This window comes from Sinocyclocheilus grahami, unplaced genomic scaffold, assembly GCF_001515645.1.
Source record: "Sinocyclocheilus grahami isolate Dianchi unplaced genomic scaffold, SAMN03320097.WGS_v1.1 scaffold409.1, whole genome shotgun sequence".
In the NCBI taxonomy this organism is placed as follows: Eukaryota; Metazoa; Chordata; class Actinopteri; order Cypriniformes; family Cyprinidae; genus Sinocyclocheilus; species Sinocyclocheilus grahami.
In genome coordinates this window covers 536407-564144 of record NW_015505588.1, presented here as the reverse complement: position 1 = coordinate 564144, position 27738 = coordinate 536407, and the positions used below count along the sequence as shown (strand labels likewise).

The 27738-nt window shown below is 40.1% G+C and overlaps 1 protein-coding gene across 13 annotated transcripts in view; it reads right to left on the bottom strand.

Annotated features, from left to right (window-relative positions):
- LOC107550876 (prominin-1-A) overlaps positions 1 to 27387 on the bottom strand; it is a 65989-nt gene extending 38602 nt beyond the window's left edge. For all 13 annotated transcript variants that reach the window (XM_016232287.1, XM_016232290.1, XM_016232291.1 and 10 more), the window contains exon 1: positions 26819 to 27387. In XM_016232287.1, coding sequence (XP_016087773.1) covers positions 26819 to 27050 — 232 coding nt within the window. In that variant the 5' untranslated portion in view covers positions 27051 to 27387. The remainder of the gene's footprint in view (positions 1 to 26818) is intronic.
- Between the last annotated feature and the right edge of the window lie 351 nt (positions 27388 to 27738).

The window sequence follows — 27738 nt, the reverse complement described above, 5'->3', positions numbered from 1 at the left end:
TCTGGGGACATTTCCATGATGGTCACAAAGTGAACTGACTTACCTTATAGGGATAGTTCACCCAAAAATGAAAATGTTGTCATCATTTATTCACCTTTAAGTTGTTCCAAACCTGTATGAGATTCTTTCTTCTGTTAAACACAAAAGAAGATATTTTGAAGAATGTTGGTAACAAAACAGTTGTCGGTAGCCATTGACTTTCCATATGGAAGTCAACATCATTAACATCATCCACTCACAAACCCCAGATTGGGAAACCTTAAAGGGACTTTGGTTTAACTCTGAATTGAATCTGCTCCAGAGTATCTCTTTCACAGAAAACGACTCTACAGATTCACTCTACAGGTTCAGGTTTTCCATTCCAATAGCACCATAGTCTAATAACCACCAGCATACAACATACAAATCCACAAACAATACAACATCACAAACAACAGGTGCAGTGATGGCAAACATCCCAACACACTGAATGATCAGTCTCCTGTCCTATAGCTCATCACAGAAACAGAGCAAATATGTCTTTCACATCCCATCATAAATAAAATAGCAGAATATCAACAACGCAATGGGAATGTGATTTAATATTTTAATGATAGTGTAACTAAACTGACCCTATAAAAATGAACAACTAAATATATTTGAGATATATTTTTTTGTCTTTGTAATCTGTCATGAGAATGCAATAATATGCAGAGCCTCCTCTTATTTTACAGACACTCTTCTCAAACAACCTGTCATATAGAGTCACATCCTAAAATGTTTACTCATTAAATGTCCAGTTTCAAACAGAAATATGTCACATTTAGGCCACATTTCTATTAAAAGTCTAGTATGTTGAAAACATCATAAGGAAAAAATGAGGTACATCTCCATTTGCTGCATTGCAGGGGTTTTTAGTCCTTTAAAGACTAGCAGAGAATCAGTAATGTACTCAACAGAATGTTAGAATTTTCATAAGTAAATTATTATCTATTCCTTCAGAGGAAATAGTCAATATGGCTATTTTTGAAACGCTCAGGCCTCTAAACAAAACTAATATATATTTTTTAAATAATCATCACTGTACCTGTAACAAGTCTCTTATTTTTGCAATAATATGGGTCTAATTGGCTTCATGCATTTTTTACAGAGAAATCCAAAGGGTCCTGAAAATCTACTCATCTTCAAAGGCATGCAGAAGCAGCAAAGTTTAGCGGATCATCGTATATGGCCATGAAAAAACATCACCAGTCACTGCATTAGCCTGTCTAGCTATATTTTGCTGGTCCCTATAAGTCCCTAGTTAATTAGCATGACCTTCATTCAAGGAAATACGCCTTCAATAAAATCCCTCAGCACACGATTGCCTTACTTTTGCATCATATCCAACAATGAGGAATTAATCATACCGGAAGCAATGACTTTCTCAAAGAAATTTGCAGTCCCCAGTCATCATGTCCAACTTTTTTTTCCCATTAGCCATAATTAGCCACATTTGGCATAATTAGCCATATATATATATATATATATACAGTATATATACACTGTACACACACATTTTTTTTATTGATTAGGTACATTATTGCAATATAATTATGTTCTAGGGTGTCCTACATGTAAAATCAATTTTGAATTGCTTTTGATTATTTTTAGAAGGACTTTTTTTGTCTTAAATTTGTCTACAAACAAAAGATACTTCATTATTTTATGCTGGTCAAGCATATCATCAAAATTACCAAAAAAAAGCATTTTACCACACACACAGATAGCGAGAGAGTTCAGTGGTCTGTGGGCAGATTGGATTGTGGGTAAGGAATCAGTGGGGCATATTCCTCCAGAAAACTCCAATTCTCAGCAAAAAAGAGGACAAAAAGGATGAGGAGTGCAGAGAGGAGAAAAAGAAGATCAGCGTGGAGAGGTGTAAACAGAGGAGTGGAGAAGAGAGAGATGAGTTGATTAGAAAAGAGAGGGTTTGAAGCATGTCTCTTCTTATCCTTCACCGATCAATAGGTCTGTCGCATACTATAGTTTGCCTTTAACACACTCACAAGTAAACACACAAGCACACACACATACAGAAGCATATACTTAATCAAGAAACTGTCTGAAAACACCCTACAATCTCTAGCATTTACAATTGTTATCCAACAAGCCAGCTGACTTCTTAGGGTGGTTCACACTGACAGCGATTTGGAGTGACATGACCGGCAGACACCGTTGGGGATACAACAAGGTTAAGAAAAGTTCAATTTTATGTGATGCAGTAACTTCCAATGCATTTAAATGTTCAATTTTATTTAGACTGAATCAGTAATTCATCTCTTAAAATGTCAAGTAAATGTTTTAGTTTAATAGATAATAACCATCTGAATAGTTACTTTTTAGTGGAAACTCTTTACCTCGGTCTACCCTCCAATTCGTCCCACCCACAGCGGCACTCAGACAGTGTCCAAGAACTTCATAAAGGCTAAACAAACTGTGCTGGCAGTTTCTCAGGCCCAATCTATTTTCTCATGGTCCGTTGTGAGTACCTCTTCTCGTTTCGTTCTCTCTGACCTGGTTTGATTGGCTGTGCTTTCATTCATCTAACAGGAAGTAAATAAACTCAGGGCTCAGCGGTAAACAAAAGAGGGGCCAAAGGCACCGAGTGACTCAAAATACCAGTGCAGAGAAGCACAACTCAGTGGACACTGCTACTCGCTTCATTTCTTGGGGGTTACTTGTGGTACCCTGAGGTGATGACACAAGCTGGTATGTTTTTCTATACTTGAGAGGGAAATCAATACTTTTATTCAACAGGGATACATTGTATTGATTAAAAGTGACATTAAAGACATTTATAATGTTACAAATGTTATTGTCCTCATTTGTAAGTGTAATTTTTAAATTTATTTTGTAAATGTACAAAAAAAAAATTTGTTTAAATAAATGCTTATATTCATCAAAAATTCCCAATAAGTGTGACACGGTTTCCACAAAAATATCAAGTAGTGGAACTGTTTTCAACATTGATAATAAATGTTTCTTGAGCCACAAATCAGCATATTAAAATGATTTCTGAAGGATCATGTGACGCTGAAGACTGGAGTAATGACTGCTAAAAATTCAGTTTTGCCATCACAGGAATAAATTGCATATTAAAATATATTAAAATAACAGTTATTTGAAAAATGATAATAATATTTTACAATTTTAAAATTTTTATTGTATTAATGACCAAATCAAATTCAGCTTTGGTGAGCATAAGAGATTTCTTTTAAAAACATTAAAAAAGTTTAACAATCCCAAATTCAGTTTGGCGTTTCAAGTTTGTTTCATTTAAAAAAATCCCACGAGGCTGTTCAGTGTTGTTTTAATGAAAATGGTTCTATTAGTATCCACTGTTATTAACATCACTCTTAAAGGGATAGTTCATCCATTAATTACTCACCCTCATGTCATTCCAAACCTGCAAGACCTTTGCTCATCTTTGGAACACAGATTAAGAGTTTTCTGACCTTGCACACTTTAGACAGCAACGCAACTACCACATTCCCAGAAAGGTAGTAATGACATCATTAAAATAGTTCATGTGACATCAGTGGTTCAACCGTAATGTTATTAAGCTACAAGAATACTTTTTGTGCGCTAAAGAAAACAAAAATAACAACAATTTATTCTCTTCTGTGTCAGTCTGTGTCAGTACCACGACGTGTGTGCGGTGCTGCTGATGCAGGAGCCGGCATTCTAATGTAGAACGTCCATGTCTCTTAGTTCATCGTCGGTATATTCTTGTTCGAATAAGCAAGGCTGGGCAAATTGCAAGTCATCCTCTCAGTGTTGAAATCTTCAGACATGTTTAAGAAGACTGTTTTATGTTCAGTGTGCATCATCTTCTGCTTGTAAACAAGGCGCAGCACTTCCAGGGATCAACGTCAGAACGCCAGCTCACATTGGCTATTTTAACGATGTCCTAACCACCTTTCTGGGCCTTGAACATGTCAGTTAGGCCAAATCGTTGAACAAAAGTGTCCATTGATCCGGCTCTGGGTAGCAGAAAGGTACAGCAGAAGGTTGCTCTAAATGTGGCTTTGTTAGTAATCTGACAGAATTACATGTGGTAAATGATGAACATCTGATTGTGTCTTTGCATGTCCATGCGGGTTTGTTGTTCATCCACTGGCATGCAATGATTGCCACAGGCCTTGTGTGCTGACACAAATCCCTGCACATCATAGTCATGTTTACTAAGCTATAATCAAGATGTTTGTTTCACGTTAATAGCGCCATTCCACTTTCTCTCTATTATGGCTGGTTTAGATTCTTTAACAGACAGTTGTTTATAGCAGTGGTTCTCATTTTTTGTCATGCTCCCCATTTAAACTGTTGGCAGTACTTTTTGTCGGTAGGCCTTAGGTGTTCTCTTAAGTTTTTCTGTTAAAAAATGAATTAAATGAATTAAATTATAATTTTAATGATTCAATTGTTAAAGACGTCATTTCAAATATATGAAAAATATAGAACATAATACAAATATAGATCATAATAATATATTTAAAAATATATAATAATAAAAATATAATTATACTTTTTTTCCATCAATGGAATGCAAAAAAACAGATGAATAAGGAATAAAAGGTTAGAGTATCAACATAAAAGTATATATACGACTTGCATACGATTCCAAGTTTTCTGAAGTCATACAATAGCTCTGTGCGAGGATCAGAATTAATTTTGTTGAGCCTTTATTTATTATTATTATTATTTTTTACATAAGTGTAGCATAGTAAGTGCACTAGACAACATAAGGAGGAGGAGAAGAAGAAAGGTGCACATACTTCATTGGATTTTGTGTGCATCTTCTACACAGCTAATTTGAACATAAGGAAGTGCAGCCCACACTTTAAGAACCACTTCATTACAGATCAATTTGTGTCCTTAATAAAATAGGGCACCTTGTGGCACATCACATAAGCATGTATTAATTCTAATCTTGTAATGGCACGCATCACGTTCTTTCATCAGGGCAAACTTCTCTTTGATGCTGCCATTTTGTCTCCATCCTCCACGGCACTCGTTCCTTCCTCCTCTCATCCTCCCAGCAGGATGCACTCTCACACCCACGACTATGCTTTTGAGATGTTTCTTGGTTAGTGCAGAAGAGAGAAAGAGATTTCCTTTAGAAGTATGCCACTCTTTTTTTTTTTTTAAGTAAAAAACCCCACCGTATTTTCATAAATATTTCATCATGAGATCTCCCCAAGGTGGCTATGGAGATAAGCAGCCTTGAATACATTTGTATTCACATCACCTCACATTATCATGGCATGCCAGAGACGTGAAACTCTCTAAGGGTTTTTACATCTCATCAGTTAGACCGAAGACTAATATCTGTCAAGAGAAAGAAAGTGATTACAAATGCCCTTTTGGGGCATAAGTCTTCTGAAACGTTCTATGAAATAGCTGAAATGAAGGAAAGAATGATATGTTATCAGGCTACAGCAATAAAGATCAATCTGATGCCAGGAACACACTGAAAATGTTATGTGCTAGCTCTGCTAATGTTTAAATTATTATCTAGCTGAAGGCAGTTGGCTAAATAATAACTAAACCCTCTTACTCGAAGACTGTCAGTTTGTCTCTGTGCATCCGAATCGCAATTAGTAAACATTTTCAAGTGAATTTAATTGAGAGGTCAGTGTAAAGTTACCCATGGAAAAGGCCCTTTATGGTGGCCATAACATTGTCAGGCAGCTATTTTCCATCTAGACAACAGGCATTCAAGAATATCTGTCCTAAACACGACAGCTTAAGATCAGGGGTGTTGCTAGGCAGGAAATTTGTCAACCGCTAGAGAATTTGAACTATCGTTTCTATTGTGGTTACACGCTCACATGACGTTGCTGTGCTATTTGGTCACAAAAATGTATCGTTTGCACACATTTTTAAGTGGTTTAAAAACAAATGATTTTAAGCCGTTAAAACTCAATCAGCAGTGAAAGAGAACTCATTTTGCTATGTGCGCACACTGAGAGACTGTTTCTGAGCCCTATCAGAGAGGCGCACACACACATGAAGATAGGGCTCATATAGCGCGGGAGAAATGAACGAGTTATTTTTGCTGCTTTAGGCCTTGAATAGTTAAATACACAGACTAGTGTGTGTCAAAATGCTGGTATTTGCAAGTATCCTCGTAAACAGTAATTTAGGTATTTAAACAGCTTTCACTTAAAAAACACATGTGTAACAGTATATTGGATCCGGGCAGCTCTTAAAGTGACAGCAGTCTTGTAATTAGTTTCTTGTTCCTATTTAATCACTGACTGTTTACTTGTCTTCAGTGAGCTTGAGGTTTTTTTTTTGGTGATACTGACACTGGTGACAAGAATTATTAAATTTCTATGGTATCAACATTTTTTATATCATAAAGACCTTATTTAAAGCAAAAACAACTGCATTGTGATATATATTGTTACCGTGAAATAAAACGACTCATATCATCATATAAGATTCTGGTCATATCACCCACCCCTAGACATATTTTTTTCTGACATTATTGATTTATTTTCAATCAAGTCGTGTTTTTTCTATCAGCAATCAGAGCGGGTGATGCAAGATTTGCAAATGAATTACTCATTTGATCTAATTGGTCAAACGGGTTTACAAAAAGTTCAGTTCACCTTTTAGACAGTTCACTCATGCTCTGGATCATTTGCAGTGGTTTCTAATGTGATATTTTATGAGGAAACAAAACTTGCAAATGTCTTGTATCGTTTGTCAACGACAAAGCAGCTCTTTATTGCATGTGCAGTTTTTTTATATATTTAGATATTTTATATCTAAAAAAGTATTTAAAAAATGAATATCGAAATAAGGGCACACTTTTTGTTAGGGATCTGAGTCCTTTTACTGATGAAAAGCTAGAAACACCCCTGTCAAAATTACAGTTTAATACCATGTCAAATCAGCACTCAAAGGACCTATTTACACTTGCCACTTTATGCATTTTCTCTGATCAGGCGGTTATCTGATTTGTTAAAACGGTTCCATTTACTCTTGGCCTCATAAATGTGTCTCGCATCACCAAAAGCAACAGCCATGTACTGCATTTTATTTATTATCAGCTGATTTCAGGATCAAAGACGGCAACAGCTGAGAGAGCGTCAACCGCACTGCTGAGAGAATTTAGAGTTCACCAATGTTAATGAAGAAGACTGCATTTTGAGCTTCAGGAAGCAATGCTGAACAATGAGTTTCATTTGTGGCAGTTTGTGCAGCTGCTTGCTGAAGGGAGATGCTCATCTCCGGCAGGCCATATCTGTGGAGAAGCGTGTTGCAGTAGGTATTTGGACCTTATTGTTTTGCAGTTTTGTAAATTGCATGTGGCTTCAAAAATCAGATGTGTTTACACTTGTGTACCCCCTGAAGTGGTTTGTGTGACTAAGCTACAATCTGTATCAATCACGTTTCGGAGGGCATTTACACTTAGTCTATCTGATCAGGGAAAATGCATTAAGTGGCCAAGTGTAAATAGGCCCAAACAGTCATGCTCTAATCTCAATGGTTGTGTCTTCACTAGGTTTGATGTTATTGGTTCCCGCATGTTACATGACTGACCACGTTCAAAAGCAGCATGTTTTTTTGGAACAGAAATATTTTGTAACATTATACATGCCATTACCATCAGTTATGATCAATTGAATGTGTCCATGCTCAATAAAAGCATTAATTTCTTTAAAAATCTTACTGACCAAACTGCTGACAATTGTTTTTGAATATTTCTGAATATTTTCTACATATTCAGAATAATTTCTCATTATTTTACACATTGTAATTGCAAACATGACATTATTCCTGTGGAAGACAAAATGGAGAAGTAAAAGAATAATTTTAGAACAAACTAGGCTAATACTAAGTCGTTAAGAATTTCCCAAATGTCTGCTAAGTCACCAGAGATTTCTGAGAGGCATTACTATTATTACATGGTTTACAGCCCAAACAGACATCCAAGAGAACTGCATGAATAAGAGGATTATACTTTAAAAAATGCATATCAGAGAGATACATTTCCAAGGGCATTCTGCATTTTGTTCTTGTATCCTGTTTACTGTGCCAAAAGCCTCAGGGAGATGCGTAGAGAGCTAGCGCTGCCAGACGTCTCTTGTAAACAAAGCTATCGGTGCTCAGCAACCAGACTGAGGCATACAAACTGGCTAAACATGCTGTAAGAACTATATTAAAACATGACGGAGAAAAGACTCAGCTCTAAAAGAGGAGTCTGCCCTTTCTGAATGACATCTTTCTGAATTTTGAAATCTCATAAATGTATCAAATTGAAGAAAAATTCTAGTTATTGGAATTTTAAATAAAGAATATATATATATATACAGTACAGATGAAAAGTGATTAGATAACATGCACTACCATTAAATAGTGAGGGGTCTTTTTTATTAAGAAATTAATACTTTTATTCAACAAGGATCCATTAAATTGATCAAAAGTGACAGTAAAGACAGTTTCAAATAAATACTGTTTTTTAAACTTTATATTCAAAGAATCCTGCAACTATCACAGTTTCCACAGAATTACATAGCACAACTTTCCAACATTGCTAATAATAGTAATTGAGCAGCAAATCACCATATTAGAATGATTTCTAAAGGAAACATGTGACACTGAAAAATGGATTAATGACTGTAGAAAATTCAGATTTGCATCATAGGAATACATTCCATTTTAAAATATATTAAAATAGAAACAGTTATTCTAAATTGTAATAATATTTCACAATATTACTGTTTTTAATCAAATAAATGCAGCCTTGGTGAGCATAAGAGACTTCTTTCAAAAATATTTTTTAAATCTTACCAACACCAAACTTTTGAATGGTAGCACATGCCAGCAATTGTTACAAATGTACTTGTTAACATAATGCCAAATTGCAAGTTTTAAGTTTCAAAGATGGAATTGTCAGAGGATTCTTAATTTTAACACTCACACTAGAGCAAAAATACTCGTCAAGCTTAATCCTTTTCTGTACACATATTGTTCACAATATACAGTCAAACCTAAATTTATTCAGACACCTTCAACATCTCACATTATCACAGTTTATTCACTATAGTTTAGAAAATGGTAATAAAATATGTTAAGAAGTCAGAGTTAAACTGTCATAACAAATTCATCTTGATAATGTCAGATAATTTTGATAGAAAGGTATGTAATGAATTTGGTTGAATAGCTGTCAGTTGTTAAATTTAAGTACATAATTAGATAATACCAATTTAGCTCAACTAATTACCAAGCAATGCCTAATTTTAATCAGTCTGTGGTGTAAAAAGGTTGCATTAGCAATGAAAGAAAAACACTTAAGCAAACCATGGTCAAAGTTAATAAATTTTGGTCCCAAATATTTATCAATTTTACTGCTAGTTCACTGTATGAAGAATTTTTGGGTATAATATGTCACAGTTTACTTTATTTTGATATCCTCACTTACATAAATGAACTATAATGTCCTGCACCCACTCGTAAAAAATAAAATCAAAAATTATATCTGGTGTCTGAATAATTTTTGGTTTGACTGTATAAGGTGACAACTGCTTTCAACAACCAAATTCACTCTTTTATGATTAATCTTATTAGATTTTATCTACACAGTACAGAGTCAAACTGAACAACTACTTTTAACACAGTTATATAATTACCACAATTACCATCACAACTCAACCGACATTCTCTTTTGGACGCTGACAGCTCATCTGAGATGCGTGTCTTTCTTCTCTTTGAGGTACTTGCAGTGAAAGCAAATCGCAGAGATGGAGGTACATGTCTTGTCTCGCTCTATCAAAATTGCTTCCACCTGAGCCCTTCGGTGTAGAGGCAGCCTATATGTTACGGTGGAGAGAGTGTACAGCAGCTTACACAAAATACTTATAAACAAAACAGTGGTTTATTAAAAACGGTCTAATCTGGTTAATTCACTAATGGCTAATTTGGTCAAACACAGCTAATGCCAGTGTAAGTACACGGTTTAAATTCTACCATCTTTGCACTTATTTTCAGATACAGTTCTTTAGCAAATCCACTCTGGAGTCACAGAAACCTTATATCATGACTCCACTGACTGGCCGATGGCACCACAAGAACAAGCTCAATCCTAAACCCTTCACTAGCGACTAGCCTGAGCTGTGACACGTAAACATCTGTCGTTAGTGTCTCCATAATTTGAAAATCTTCAGTTGCAACTTGGTGACATTAGCCTGCGGTTTTTCACACTTGTAGCTTTCACACAGAGAAGAGGATCAGATACGTTTAGAATATTCACAAGGCTTCAGAATCCCTTGAGACGTCTGCTGTCTATTTAACATGAGTGAACGAGCGTGTCACTTCTCACCACCCTAATGCCATGAAGCCAGTGTTCATGACTTTTCTCATCTACTCCCTGGTGCCTGGTTAGAGTCCCAGAGGGTTACAATCTGTACCTGAACATTAACAATAACAATCTGTTCAAGCACACAGAGCAAAAAGGATCCTCTGTAACCAAGGAGAGGTGAACCTGGAGAAAGACAGCAAGAAGAAAAAGGACGAGGAAGAAGTAGAGAAAAAAAACTAATATAAAAAAGAAAGTGGGGGTGGTACAAAAAGTACAGTTCCCTCTTTCAAGCCCAGTATTAATAAAAACGGCATTAAATGCATGAGAGCTCAAGCTACAGTTGGAAACCACACCAATCTCTTCACAGCATCTACGGGCTTAGATTGCAACAGAGCGGGACCTTTAGATTAATATATGAACAGCAATTTGGGTTGCCCTGTATTCTGATACTCGCTATGGAAGGTGAGTTTTTGTGTGTATATGAAATAAGAATGTACATGCATGATATAGAATATCCTCACATTATCACTGCTTTTGTCAGTTGCAGTGAAAAGGCAACAATATGTTCTCTGTGAACAAAATAAAGCCTTTCACAAACATTCAAAATACACACACAGCCAAAACTATATAAAAGAAGAATCAGAATAAAGGATGCACAGTATATCAGTACAATATTGGTTATTGGTCAATATTGTAGGCCTATCGCAATAATCAATATATTGACTTATCGCACAATATATGTACATGACCTCAAAAATTTTTGGTGACGCAATATATTGGCCCTTATATTTATATAAAAATTAATGTCACCATGTTTTTTGCATTCCACTTGCGCCAGTGTCTTCTGCATCTTCTCGTACATAACGTGGTGTAGTTGGTGCTAGTTCATATTTAAAAAGTGCCTCTACAAAAAAGTTTAATCTGCAAGATTTGTTTAGGGATCTGTGCCTTTGTGCATACGGACATCTGACTGCTAAGTAGTGATTGTGTTTTTCAGCAATACAGTGCACCCTTAATTCACAGAGAAAAGAAGGTCCGGGGAAAATCTGTAGATGGAAAAATCTCCATACAAGTTATTTGTGAATTTTTTGTTAGAAAATGTTTAAGTTTTTAAGGTATCTAATATTTTGATACTTAATTTCCCTGATCTAAATATTCTTAAGAATTAAAAGTTTGTTGTCATTTGAAAGTGTTTTGGCCTTCTTTCATTACTATGCTTTTATATTATGATTATATATTCAGTGGCATAAAACGGTCTTAAAATGTCAATAATATTGTTGAATCGCAATTATTTCTGGGACAAAGCCTACAATATTGTATAATTTTTAACTTATTGGCTGATATTCAACCATCTAATTCTCACTTAAGTTACTCTCTAAAAACACTAATAATTCTGCTACTGAATTCTGAAACAATTGTCACTCAGAAATTCATAGTAAATTTCACAAATAATTACAAAGAAATGGCAACATGAAAGTAAAAAAAAATGACATTGTATGATATTTTGTATTTTCTTGTAAAACATACTCCAATAATCTTTGTTTTACGTACCACTTCTAAAAACTATTTTTACAGTGTAGTTTATTCTGAAATAATAATTTTAATATCATCCATTTATCAGATTTCAACCAACCTGAAACAAAAAAAAAATGCATCGGATTATTGGTTTCAGCCAGAATTTTAATATCAGTGCATCTCTAATCAGAGTTCCTGTAAAAGTGAATAAACCTATACAGCAATGACTGGAATGAAGTTAATAGAATCAACAGCCTTAATCCACTTAACTTTCTTGTATGTGCTCCATTTCTTATCGCAACATGAATCTTGCTTGTTTACATCTACACAGAAACATTTTCAGTTCCCCAGGAGACCCAAGTGACAATAACTCTGTCATAGTTCTCCACTGTCACTTCCTTGTGGTGAATTTATATGGGAACAATGGCTACTGGGTGAAAAGGAAACACACTTGCGAACTATACGACAGCATTCCTGGTCCAATGAAGAGCTTGAGACTGCTTTGAACCCAGTGTGACGTTCTTGTTCTTTATCGTTTTTTGTTATTTTTTTAATTGTTTAGAAAATCAGTCTTGGTCACTGTGAGATAAAAAAGTAGACACAATGTATATAACACCTACTGTAGATCAACATTTTGGGTCCATCTGTTTAAATACACAAGGAGATCTAGTTCTCCAACAAGCCTCATATCTGTCAACATTTATTTCTATAGATTTTAATGACATTCTGAATATTTGTAAAAGAAAAGAGTAGCATAATGGTGCCTATATACTGATTTATACTCCATTGTATTCCAAAAACAATCATAACCTCAAACAATAACAACTTTACTATGCAAGCTTAAACTCATCCACATTCCTCGCCCACTGTTTATATCCTTACAAACTAATTTATGAGTCAGCTGACCAGACTATGTGGCCTACTTACATACTGTTTTTGAAAAATGTATTAGTAGTATTTTTAGGTCCACATTCAAGGTTAATGAAGTAGGCTGCAGAAACTGTGCTGGTGATCAAATATGATTATTTTTGTGCACCCTTCATATCAAAGTCCTAAAGTGGATTGAGATGTTTTCCATTGGCTTGATTTGTTGAAAAAAACAAAAGAATGATCTCCCTAGTCAACAGGAATCAAATTGTTCTGCCCCCATTAAATATCATATAATTAGGTCTTAAACACTCAGTGAAATGGCTTGACATGTTAACATATTCCCATAACAATTGAATCTATAAAACTGCAGTGCAGAAATGGTAAACTGCTAAGACAGTGATTGAGACACTCTCTCTATGGACACACAGAATCAGGTAAACACAATCCTTGCTTAATATCAGCTTACTAATCATGGCAAAGCTGAAATAAAGATAAATAAGGGTCATGAAGGTGTTACTGATTAATACCGATTAGTTTCTATGTGTGTGTCTGTCTTTGTGTGTCCACAGTGGCTTTCTCTACCTTGGATTGAATTAATTGCACATTTCTGCAATTAAAAACACTCATTAAACAAACAGCAAGAACAGAACACACAATGCTAGTCAGGCATATTGATTCTAATAAATGTTCAGGAACCACAAATTTTTGCTGTGTAAACTTTCAACAACAGCATACTTTACTTAAAAAAAAATCTAATAAAGAGTGATATACTACTGACATATATATCTGAAACTGCCTCAAGAAGATAAATGCTGCAAAGAGGCTAATTTCAGCTGGGAAATGTCACGTGACATCGCAATTACGTGCAGTCTCCCTCTTGCGCTGTGAATTGATGGTAAACAGATATGCCCGGGCATACATTTTAATGAGGAAACATCCACATCCGTAGTATTTGTACATTATACTCTAATACATGCTCTTAACTACAGCCCACATGGGATGAATGCTTGAAGCAGTGCTAAATTAGATCAAAGTTAATGGAAGAGATGAATATGTGTGTGTGAATATATGGATTCCGATTTTGTGTGTGTGGGCCAAGTTTTGCCTACTGTGACGAGCGTCCCGAGGCTTCATCAGCGTCGCCCTGGAAACAAGCGAGGAGCACCTGGCCATCATCATCACAGGCTGATCGGTCACAGCTGCACCTCATCAGGCGGCGGCTACATAAGCCACGCAAGCCCTGCCATCTAGGAGATTCCACCATGGGACTGAGCACTAACTCGCCCTCTCATTTTCCCCACAGAAAGCAGCGTGTGACCGACCAGCCCCACATGAGCACTGCACGGACCCTCTGCAGTAGGAAGATAGCGGCTCACCGAGGTTAGCATCCGCCAGCAACAAATTGTTGAGCATCTTGCCCCCCGTCAAGGAGAGACGGAGCACCGCCACCGCCGCTCAACACATTCCGCTGCCGGACCCCCTAGTGCAAGCCGCGAAGCTGCAAGCTGACCCCTCATGATGACGTAGAAGCCTTCTTACAAATGTTCGAAGCGACGGCCACCTTGGAATGGTGTCATCCGGATGAATGGGCACGGATGCTGGCTCCCCTGCTGATGGGCGAAGCGCAGCGTGCATACTTCACTCTTCCCGCCGCCTCCGCCGATCAATATAAGGAGGTCAAGAAGGAAATCCTAGCCCGCCTGGGGTTATCCCCTATCTGTGCCGCCCAGCACTTCCACAAGTGTGAGTATAAGCCCCATCTGCCGGCCCATGCCCAGGCAGCCGAACTCACACGACTCGCGCCGCACTGGCTGCTGGAGGGGGCTCCATCGGCTGGACAGGTGGCGGAGCGCGTTGTGATAGACCACCTTCTCCGAGCCCTTCCCTGATCTCACCGACAGGCCGTTGGGATGAGGAACCCAACCACCACGTCGGAGCTGGTGGAGGCTATCGAGCTGGCGGATGCAGCCCAACACCGGGATGCTAGGGAGCGAGCGCCGCCGTTTCCCCGGAGGGTGGTCCAGGAGCGGCGCGCGCCATAGGGCACCCCGCGACCAGTACGCAGGCCGGCGGCTCCCTCCCAGCGGGATGAGCCCATGCCAATGGAAGTCCCCGCAGGAACCTGGCTGGCAGGCTGCATTGTGCACCGCGACCTGCCGGTTGGAGCACCAGAGGTGGAAGTGAAAGTGCGGTCAGTCTGGTCCAGTCGCATATTCTCGCCCCCCGAACGGAGTGTAATGCCTTCCTCCCCATAACCTGTGTCCACGGGGACACACGACAAGTTCCCGCTCGCAGGATGACCATTTCGGCCGCTCCCGGCGCCTGGCCGGTGGAAGTAGGGGTCATGAAAGATCTTCCCGTCCCCGTGCTGATCGGGAGAGACTGGCCAGGGTTTGACCACCTGCTGGCCACGGCTACGCAGCCTGCCAGCCCAGGAGGAGGCCCACGACAGGACCTCGTCAGCGGCCCGTGCTTCTGGCCTCGGATAGCGGGAGAGAAGGTGAGGGCTTGGAGGCCGAAGTGAAGCGGTTCTGCCAAGCCTGCCCGACCGGCCAAGTGACGTCACCCAGGACACCTCCCCCCAGTCCGCTGATACCATTGCCGATCATCGAGGTGCCCTTCGAGCGCATCGGGATGGACCTTGTGGGGCTGTTGACTAAGTCTGCCCGGGTACATGAACACATCCTGGTGATTGTCGACTATGCCACCCGGTACCCTGAGGAAGTGCCCCTCTGAAAAGCCAAAGCCATTGCCCAGAAACTCTTCCTGCTCTCCAGCCGAGTCGGCATCCCAGCGGAGATCCTGACCGATCAGGGGAACCCCTTCATGTCCCGGCTAATGGCTGACCTCTGCCGGCTGCTGCGGGTGAAGCAGTTGAGGACCACCGTCTACCATCCCCAGACCGATGGACTGGTCAAACGCGTCAACCAAACCCTCAAGCAGATGCTGAGACGGGTGGTCGCGGAGGACAAGCGCGACTGGGACCTGAAGCTCCCCTATGTCCTCTTCGGGATACGCGACGTTCCGCAGGCCTCAACTGGCTTCACCCCCTTCGAGCTCCTCTTTGGCCGGCAACCCCGCGGCCTCCTGGATGTGGCAAAGGAGGCCTGGGAGCAATAGCCGGCAGCCCATCGCTCTGTGATCAAGCACGTCAGACAGATGAGGGAAAGGATAGACCGGGTCATGCCATTAGTCCGGGAACACTTGACGAAAGCGCAGCAGGCCCAACAGCGCCACTATAACCGGGCAGCCCAACCACCGGAGTTCCAGCCTGGAGACCGAGTCATGGTCCTAGTCCCTAATGCTGCCTGCAAGTTCCTGGCCACCTGGCAGGGTCCCTACATGGTGCTGGAAAGGATTGGGCCGGTGACGTACCGTGTGCGCCAGCCAGGGAGGAGGAGAGCCGAGCAGCTCTACCACATCAACCTGCTGAAGAAGTGGGTGGGGACTAGAGACCAGCTCGCGGCCCTCGCCGTCTCTGACCCCGTGGTTGTTGACGTCAACCCCTACCTCTCGGCTGCCCAGGAGAGGGACCTGCAGCACCTGGTCGGTCAGTTCTCCGTGTTCTCCTCTCTTCCCGGGCGGACCAACGTCCTGTAGCACGACATCCGGACGCCGCCAGGAGTCGTCGTCAGGCAACGGCCCTACCGCGTCCCTGAGGCTCGTCGGAGTTGGGGGTGATAGACCATCACGCAGCCCATGGGCCAGCCCCATCATGATGGTCCCGAAACCGGACGGCACCGGTTACGGAGGGTGCTCTCGGAGCTCCGGAGGGCTGGACTCACCGCCAACCCTCGCAAATGCCACCTTGCCCTCTCTGAGGCGAAGTACCTGGGTTTCCAGGTGGGACGGTGTCTCATTCGGCCACAGGAGAAGGTGGAGGCGGTACGCTCCACTCCGAGACCAAGACCCAGGTACGAGCCTTTCTAGGGTTGGCGGGGTATTAATCGCTGCTTCATCCTCAAGTTCTCCTCTTTAGCCACCTACCTGACAGACATGACCAGGAAGGGGCAGCCGGAGAAGGTACAGTGGACACCAGCAGCAGAGGAGGCCTTCCAGAGGGTGAAGGGGGCCCTCATCTCGGAGCCCGTCCTCCGAGCCCCGGACTTTAGCAGCCCCTTCCTGCTGCTGACGGATGCCTCCGACCCAGATTCAGGAGGGTGAGGAGCATCCGGTCATCTACATCAGCAGGAAGCTGATTCTGACCGAGAGGAACTACACCACGGTGGAGAAGGAGGCCCTAGGGTTGGCGGGGTATTATCGCTGCTTCATCCCCAACTTCTCCTCTTTAGCTGCCTCCCTGACAGACTTGACCAGAAAGGGGCAGCCGGAGAAGGTAGAGTGGACACCAGCAGCGGAGGAGGCCTTCCAGAGTGAAGGGGGCCCTCATCTCGGAGCCCGTCCTCCGAGCCCCGGACTTTAGCTGCCCCTTCCTGCTGCAGACGGATGCCTCCGACACAGGACTGGGAGCCGTCCTGTCACAGATCCAGGAGGGTGAGGAGCATCCGGTCATCTACATCAGCAGGAAGCTGATTCTGACCGAGAGGAACTACACCACGGTGGAGAAGGAGGCCCTAGCCGTCAAGTGGGCAGTCCTGGAGCTGCGGTACTACCTCCTGGGCCGGAAGTTCACCCTGGTCACGGCCTCCGCACCCCTTCAGTGGATGGCCCGCGCCAAGGATACCAATGCCAGGGTGACCCGATGGTTCCTCGCGCTCCAGGACTTCCACTTCGAGGTACGTCATCGGGCTGGAGCCGCGAACGCCAACGCGGATGGCCTCTCTCGGATCTGGGCAGCTTTCGCAGGTCTGTCAGGGGTCACTCCCCACCCCTCCTATCATCTCATATCGTTAACAGGACCAGGACGTGTGACGAGCGTCCCGAGGCTTCATCAGCATCGCCCTGGAAACAAGCGAGGAGCACCTGGCCATCATCATCACAGGCTGATCGGTCACAGCTGCACCTCATCAGGCGGCGGCTACATAAGCCATGCAAGCTCTGCCATCTAGGAGATTCCACCATGAGACTGAACACTAACTCGCCCTCTCATTTTCCCCACAGAAAGCAGCGTATGACCAACCAGCCCCACAGGAGCACTGCACAGACCCTCTGCACTGGGAAGACGGAAGAGAGCACTCATGGCACCGGAGCACCTACCTGGACCTTTCTCACTAGCACCCCTCACCCCAATAAATCCACCCTCCGGGGTATTGATTGAGAGTTCTGGTTGTGTGATTCTTCACCCCGTTAAACTACAAAGAGAGTAAAACCTGAAATCACCTGCATTTTGGGAAGCAGCCAACTGTCCTTATGAGGTAAACAGCTCGACCGTTCAAACGAGGTCAGTGTACTCCTTTAAATAAATTAATATTTTTATTCAGCAAGGACACATTAAACCGATCAAAACTGACAGTAAAGATACTTACAATGTTACAAAAGATTTCTATTTCAAATAAATGCTGTTCATTTGAACTATTTATTCATCAAATCCTGAAAAGGCTAAAAGATTCTTTAGATATAAAAGACCAAAATTGACCGTTTCAATAATGTGTTCTGGCCAGTCTTTATCCTGATTCTGCAGTGTACAACTGATTTTCTGAATAAGGAAATTTTAATCTACCAAACAAAACACCAAACTGTATGAAATCCACGTGACTGATGCAAGAAATGAGGAGAGGAAGCATCTCTAAAATTACAGCTAGAGAATAGTGAATATCAAATTTATCTCTTGTTATTCCCTTATTTCACATTCTCTTTTGTATCTCTACTCTTTTATCACCTTTGCTCATTTTATCTTTTTTTTCTCATTATTGTACACCAGTATCGCTCTCATTTATAATGTAGCCTATATAATCCTATCAGCCATCTCTCTCTGCTCATAAAGAACCGCTCTGGTTTTTCCCAGAAGACCCTGTGACGTACCTCTGTGTAGAGCCACCCTCTCCGCTTTTCCCAGTCGGGATGCCCTCCACCCTTTCAACAGCACAGCAACTCCCTGACCTCATGCCCATGACATTCTAGTGTTACCTGGAAATATCCCAGCATGCTTACTTTCTGTTAACCAGTTATCCAAGGCCACTTGCAGACGTCACCTCATAAGGAGTATTTGTTGCCTCAGTTTTGGTTAAAGGGGTCACATCATGAGGAATCAAATCAAAAGAATTCAATGTACTTTGAAAGCAAATTTTAACTTCAGATCACAGAACTTTCCAAACAGACCTGCTATTAAAACAAAGTTCAAAAACTTTTTCCATGGCATCAGAAGCCCAAAACATAATTTGCATTTACAAATCAACAATCAACTATTGATCAGATAACTGGCCCACAGAGTCTCAGCGATAACCAAGATTAATAATAGGTAATAAAGAGGAAGTAGATTAGATACTCCTAAAGTGAAATAAAATGTGAAATCGTGCTGGCCGCTGAGGAAATACATCAACTTCGCGCTGTGGGTCACCGGATCGGCTTTCACCGCGGACGAAGCGGAGTCCAGCCTGGGGTCGTCACATGTGGTTGCCGCAAGCCCACCGGCCGCTCCTTCGTCGAATCTGCCGGCCGCGCCATTTTCAAGCCCGCCGTCCGTTCCTCACTCTAGCCTGCCGGCCTCCGCTCACTCAAGCCCGCCGTGTGTGACGCTGTGTGTTTCGTTGTGAAAGCGAAACTACTTTGTTTGGCCTTCCAAAAGAGGACACGACTAGAAATCAGTGGTTAAGTTGTATTTACAACACTGTTCCAGAACAGTTCAACCCAAATATTCAGATGTGTGCAGCACATTTTATGGAGGACTGTTTCCTGATCCTGGAAGAGTAGACAACAATGCCGGCTGTTCTGAATCACAGACTGTAAGTAAGTTTTCATATTTAAAGGATTTGCCACTGACGATTCAAACGCGAGTTTTGAGCAGTGTAGAGTAGTGCTTGTTTGTCATTTCTTCGATGACAAATGCAGACATGGTTTTATGTTTACGCAGCGAGATGCAATGTGTAAAAAGACAGAATAAGTCATTATAATCAGTAATTATGTCCCCACTGGATGCAACAAATGCCTAGTTTATAATGGATTTTAATGTTTTTGTCTCGTCGCTCCAGCCCGGACACGCCATCACAGTATGGTAGGGGCGTAACATTTCCGTTATTGCTTGAGGTATTCAGCCAATCACAACACACTGGATAGCTGAACATTCAGAGCACACATCGCTTTTCAGACCGATGAGCTTTGTAAAAATCGATGCATTTCAGAAAGGCGGGGCATAGAGGAGAAACAATAATGTACAGTATGTGGAAAATAATGTTTTTTGAACCTTAAACCGCATAAACATTTCATTACACCACATACACAAAATAATGTTCTTTTTAGCAACACCATATGACCCCTTTAATATCAAACCTATATAACGTATTTGGACATTTTAGAGAAATGCTTAATAAATGCATTACACTATAACTAAACCCATTAGATTTTAGCCGACTAAATTTACTGTAGATTTAGTCGACTAAAATCGTATGGTATTTAGTCGACTAAATACCAAAAACAATTCAGGGGACTAAAATATGACTAAAACTAAATGGCATTTTAGTCAAAAGACTATGACTAAAACTAAATCAAAATTTGCTGTCAACAATTTTAACTTTCTGTCTGTATGTGGCACCTGCTGTTCTACATATGCTTCTGAGAATCCCAACATTAGGAAAGATCTGTTGAACTTTATTTTTAACAGGGTTTCTGACTGTTACAATCTGTCTTTAACAGTTTGAACAGCACATTTCAGCACAGAATGGTTTGTAAATCTGTCACTTTGCAAAGACACTGTTGTTGAAGGATGGAGCCATTCAAACTCTATCTGACCCAAACCCACAGCTTGTGGCAGAAAGCGTGGAAATGAATGAAAAAGCAAATTCACTCTCTGACAGTAGGCAGAATGTACGTAAAAAGCAGAAATACATTGGTATTGCACTTAAATATTTTCATATTTTAATTTGGACTAAAAAAATGCCAACCAATAAAAGGTGTGTATATATATATATATATATATATATATGTTAAATGATTCTTATAAATTATATGGATTCTTTATTACTATTTTTATTTATAGTTGTGTTCTTTATCACTTTATACATTTTATTTTAAAAAGTTTTTATTATTTAAAAAAAGTTATTAAACTTGGTAAGGATGACAACACTAATGTTTATCTCTTCAACCTGTTTTGTAATGTAATTCAGTACTATTATAATACTGCACACTGCAAGCAAGTTGCTAGAAATAATTGTGATATACCTAGTAATGACCAACCCTATCCAACTTGATCCATCTCCAATTATGATAAAAAGAAAACTTTTGGATGGAACAACAGCATTTTGAATGGTCAGTCTTTCCAAAGGCTTCTTAATCTAGCCTCAATAGCCTCATTGCCTTGGCTAAAAGTGGTTGTATAATCAAGGGCCGTATAGCTCAGGATCACTGCCAGTCTTTCATTGCTCTCTCTCTCTATCTCAGTTTAGGCCTTTGTTTCCCTCTCTAGAGAGAGAAATCCAACCCACACAACATGCTGGATAGAGAAAGTAACTGTGTGTGTAGCTCTTCTAAAAATAAGTATTTAATTCAGAGGCTAAAGCAATTCCACTTTCCTCTTAACAACGCTGCAGAACAGAACACCTGAAGGGTTTGCTGTCTGACATCCCATAATGCCATGCTAACATGAGACAACGGAGGAAAACGCTCACTGGAGTTTAAATGTAAATGCGACCGTCACATTAGCAGCAGGAAGTTTAGTTATGACAGTGTAAATCTGCAGCTCTCCAGAGAGGCTTACCATCAACACTTACACAAACACCACTAATAGGCTACACAAATACAGCGACACAACAACATATTTGGACACGAAGACACACTTAATATATGACTTTAATTGCACTGATAACACAATACCAAACCTACAGCTTTTCTCATAATTATGGATTTATAATTTTATAAAGCATTTTTGCAATTACTTTTAACCAAATTTTCTTAAAGATTATTTTTAGAGATGGCATGAAGTCAGTTCTCTTCAAGTTATAATGCAAGGCAAATATAATGGCTATTCCCTATTATAATTGTCTATATATAGCTCAGTATGGTTTATAGGTTAGTGTTATGTCACTTTAAGACAGCTATGATTTATCTGTCGAGAAGCCAACATATGACAATTTATGACCTGGTCATCATTATGTAATCAGTCTTGGAGAGTCCCACACTACAGATGTCTATAGCCAGACTGTCAATGTAGCTCAATGGCCACAAACAGCTTGAAATCCTATTAAAGTGGTCTTGTGAATCAGCTGCCAAAGAAGCTCAGGTAAAGCACACCAAAGGTGACAGAGTGTGTGTGGGTGTGTGTGTGTGTGTCTATCTACAGCACAGGAGGGCAAGATTTAGAGCAGCTACAAGCCCTGCAGTGCTTAAGCACATCCAGACAGGAGCGTATCAGCAGCAGTGCCCAGCTCTCAGATAAGGGACTACTACATGCTGCAAATAACCCTTTTGGGGTGACATGCTTGTAACGACTAAGCCTGGACAACAGCGAAGCTGTTAGTACATCCAGACATTATCTGCATAGATTTATGCTTGTAACGACTAAGCCTGGACAACAGCTAAGCTGTTAGTGCATCCAGACAAAAAAATTATAATTTCTGTGATGATATAGGGTGGAAAACTGCAGGAGTCTGTGGAATGTGTTTAAACATGGTTAAATGTGTCAAACAGATCATGTCCCGGTTTCACAGACAGGGCTTAGACTAAGCCAGGATTAGGCCAATTAAAGTAATTTTTATTAACATACCTTAGAAAAAACATTACTGGTGTGCATTTTGAGACTTTTGAACAAAGGCACTGATATATTTTAAGATTTAAGATCAGTGCAGAATTGAAACAGCTCAGAATTATACTATGGGACAAGGCTTAAACCTTAAGGCTTAAGATTTATATCACCTATTTTTACATGTAGATTACCTTTGGCATCATCTATAGCGTTCATTTAAAGTAATTTAAAAAAAAATCTAAATTATTAACGTACTTTTTGTAAACTGCATGTATAATATAAATTTTTTTATTCAGTACAAATTCAATATTTAAATATTTTATCCTACTAACAAGCATAAGCAAAGATCTGACTCTGGAGGGAAAAAAAAATTCCAAATTTTATACACATTTTTAAAAAATTGTCCAGGTGACTGAAATATGAAAATTAAAAATTGGCTATGTAGAGATAATAAAATTTTTGTCTGATATGATAAGCTGATAATTGTTTTCATGTTATGGCTGTTATAAATGACCAATATTAAATGACCATTGACCAATACTAAAATTCTATACAATTTTGTCTAAATAGCTTCGGAAAAGAACACTAAAACTAAAAGTTCTAAATGCTTCTAAAAATTGAATACATTTTTTTTTTAAATGTCATTTTTAAGATTTTTAAAAGTAGGCTAACTATATACATATCTATAGATGAATTAAGGCAAAGGTAATCTAAATGTAAAAATAGGTGTAATGAGCATGCACAAATATGCAATACTGAACAACAGCAACCAATCAATTAATCAATCAATCAAAAATGCACTAATACTGACTTATATCCAATATGCTACTGATAAGCCCACAACACTTCAAGAAACAGCCAAAACTCAACACAAGACTACCGTGCATATTTTCCTTGGCAGGAAAAATGTTTTATTAAGAATATTACTTGAATAATATTAGGATTTCAGCTTTTTTTGATAATGCTGACAGCTGGGCACTGGGCTTCCTGGAGCTCACGGGCCTCATGTTGGGTTGAAGATGCCCCAGGAAATCCAGTGACATGTGCCTGACCCAGGAGCACCACAGTCATGCTGGAGTCATGAGAACACGTGAGCGCTACAGCAAGACAAATAACACACTCCCAACATCTCCAGCTTCCTCCTCAAACATCAATAATACTCACTGCATTCAAATACGTGCAAGATATTTCACAGCTGCTCATAAAATACCAATCATATCCTGGGACACAGCTATTTTACACTGCAGTTTTAATGTAAGGATATGGTTTATTAAAAAAATCCTTATTTTGAATATCCCTCTATTCTCTTCTAATGGATTTATGTACAAGTCACAAGTTGCACATCAGAACTGAACAAATTATAAGTAATGACTGCTCATTGCTTTTTTAAGCCACCTCTAAAAATAACAGCACCAGCCTTTAAATATAACTCCTCTGAGGAGTTTTAGACATGAATATGTAACAGAGGGCTTGTTGAATGGAGTCAAGGAGGAGAAAGAATGGAGGTCAAGCAGAGTGAGATAACTGGGGTAAGGAAAAGGGAAAGAGAGCAACAGAGAGAGGAAAAAGTGCAAATTCTCATTTCCCCTCAGCCTCAGTGTGGCGTAACTGTCTCTAGAGATGCAGAGGACCAAAGGGGAGCATAGCAAGCTGGCAGCCCACAGATATGCCACTCAGGATGCCATCTGCGATCAACACTGGTGCTCCATCCTTCAGCAGCCCTGCTGGCACAGATCTGAACCCATTCAATGTGGCAGACATGGATATCAGACTTATGGTGTTAAATTTACATGTATAATATTGCACTTACACTATATTAAGTTACATAACTCTCAAAATCTCTCAACTTTCACCTACTTCCTGGCATGAAAATCTGTATAATAGTCTTGGTTGTCCTGTGGTTAAACAAGGATCTGTTAAGATTCACTAAAGCACTGCACTTCTCAGAAAGCATTGGATACCCGCACTTCGTTTAACACTACAGCATTCAGACATATGTAGGCCAATGGGAGAAACTCTCTCCCATTGAAACACACTCACTAGAATACAGTTATGTTGCCCTGGCAACTGCTTCCACTGCATATGTCTTCCTCAGATGGACTGAGTCAGTTCATCACCTGGATTGCTAGTTTTGGGTTCTGTTGTATATTCTGAGATGGACCGTGAGGGTGTTCATATTACAATAGCTCTCTAACAGGATTTATAATTGATTACTTATACACTAAATGTCCTTCAAAAGTTGCTCACCAAGGCTATATCTATTTAATTAAAAATGCTGAAAAACTTTTGTTAAATATTATTACATTTTAAAATAACTGCTTTCTACTTAAATATATTTTAAAATGTAATGTTTTCTGTGATGGCAAAGCTGAATTTTCAGCATCCATTACTCAAGTTTTTAGTTTCACATGACCCTTCAGAAATCATCATAATATGCTGATTTGGTGCTCAAACATTTCTTATTATTATCAATAAAAACAGTTGTACTGCTTAATATTTTTGTGGAAACGGATACATTTTTCAGGATTCTTTGATTAATAAAAAGTTAAAATATAAAACATTGATTTTAAAATAGATTTGTAACATTATAACTGTCTTTACCCTCACTCACTGATCAAATTAATGCATCCTTGCTGAATAAATTGTTATTCAAATAAAAATAAATTAAATATTACTGACCCAAAACTTTGAATGGTAGTGTATGTTATAAAAATACTTTATCCTATCCCTACTTATTATGCAAATACAACCAATTAAAAGTAATCCATTCAGTGGTTATATAAAACATTACTCTGGATTTTGAGTATACTGAAAAAGCAATACTGGCTCAACCAATGGTGCGACTTGAGCATGAATATCTGTTTGTGCAACCAGTGGTAGATGGGGGAATATTTGAGAAATCTGTACAAAAATGCTAGTGGTGATGCTAGTGCTTCAGAAATCATACACTTCATACACACAGAGAGAGACCAAAGGTGGCAGTCAGGACAGCCAGGTCAGTGTCTGAGAACAAAGAGCTCCTAAGTGCTCCCAAATATATTTCCTGGCAATATAACTCTGTGAAACTAGAGACCTTCAAACTGAGCAATTAATAGGCTATTACCAAACCATCGTCCCCCAGCACGCTTTGATCTTACGAGTAGTTAGACACTGTTTCTTTGGAAGGAGACAGGGGGTTACCATCACACACACACACCAGTGTCCTTACTTTCACTTGTCAAAGTCCATTCAGATTTAAGGATCAAAGGATTTGAGCATGTCTGACCAGCCTTCTTAAATCAGTTCGCGGAAAGTGGCCTGAAAAATCCACGCTATGAAATGACTTCCAAGACTGGCACAAACATGTAGTTCCAGAGAACAAATCAAGCAGAATCTGAGTTATGGCGAGACTGTCGCAGCTGTCTTTTTCTTGCAAATCAAACGCAGTGGGCTGAATTATCATACTGTAGGCCTGTCAGAGAGCTTTTATCATTCTAATTAATTTGCTGAAAGGCTACAGCTGTGGCTATTTTTATTTGAGAATGAAGGGAAAAAAAAGAAAAAGGGAAGAAAAGACAACAAAACGCCGTTAGTGCCGCATGCATTCAGAAGACGAATGCACGGATGATTTAGACCTACTACTAGAGGGGGATCATCACTAGATGAGAAACGAGCAAGCTGCAGAAAAACGAAGGATTTATAACCATTGGAAACAGAAGAGTACATACATAGCAGAATGTATAAGACGACAAGTACAACAGTAAAATCTCAGCTGTTCCCAACCTCGAACCTAGAGGACCACCAATAGTACACATTTTTGGATGTCTACCTAATCGAACACCTGATGCAACTCAGCTCTTTATTAAAGTTCTCCACAATCTGAAATGGGTGTTGTACGGTTGGGATTCCTCCAGGAACCAGGTTATATCCACCTGTGGCAGGCTGGAAAATACAAGAACAGCAACATATGGCATTCCAGATTAGCGTTTTAGCTCATTAGGACAGTGACTCACAGGGTCACAATCTTAATCTCAAGATTGACCAAATAATGACAAACACTGAGGTGGAGAATACAACGGACCAAACGTATTCAACACCTCACACCTTCTAACCCACCACTGAGACATCACAGGTGGTACCTCTCACACCTGAAGCATCTACCTGCTCATGATATGGTAGATGCAGTTGAAGAAACTGCAAAAATTGGGGTAGACTATATAAAAGACTATTGAACTCGATTCAAATTATTAATCAAGATTAGGGAAATCTGAGATTTGAGGTTCCTTGGGGTGCTCAGAAGTTCAAGAACATCGCAAGATTGAGCTCACCTTCAGGAAACGGGTTGGGCTGAACCACATAGAGGAAAGCGTGCATCATATTAAATAAAATCCCAATGCCCCCAGGCTCGTAATAGGCGACAGTATCGTAAACTCCGAAGGGGACGAAGCCGAAATCCAAAGTTGTCCGCGCTGGAGCAGCAGGAGAACCGGACTGCCTGTCCTGGAGTTCCCCGGACGTCAAGCCCCAGCATAGCAAAATCAGTCCCGTTTTCCACAGCATGATTAGTTCTGGTGCTGAAGCAATTCCAGGTGATAGAAGTGGAGGAAATTCTGGGTGTACTATGAGGGACAGTTTCGGTGATTTCTCAAGTCCTGCTGTCCGGAGAGTGATTCATGTTGATCATGGTCCCCCCGCGGCGAGCGGCTCCTGCAGGTTCACGGTGCGGCCGTTCAGTCAGATGCCCCGCGATAGTAACGCGGCTGATGAGCATGAGCCACTTAGGTGTAGGTAGGCTACTGCGTGCGCATCCCCTCCCCGTGTTATTAACGGTCTCCTCTCCGGAGCTTCGCTCGGTGCTCCGCCTGTCGGCTACAGATGAGCGACGAAGTGTTTTAAGATAGGCTGTTCTCAATCATCCACTTTACCACTTCTAGACTAGATTTTGAAGACTGGTGAAAAAGTGACTGCTTTTAAACACCTTTTGTCCATAATGATTCATTTTTAGTTCAAAAGTGTAATATTCGATAGGCTATTGAGAAAAAATATATATATATATATATTTTTTTTCATGGCAGCGTGTTTTCAAACTAAGTGACTAGTGAATTGTTTTCAAATATGTAAAGTAGCCTATATTCCCGCGGGAAAAAAAAAGTGTAACCGTAATGATAGGCTATTACAACTTTGGTTTGACATTTTCTTTTTAAAAATCCTGGGAACATTTATAGGTGTTGAGTAGGCTAATTATATA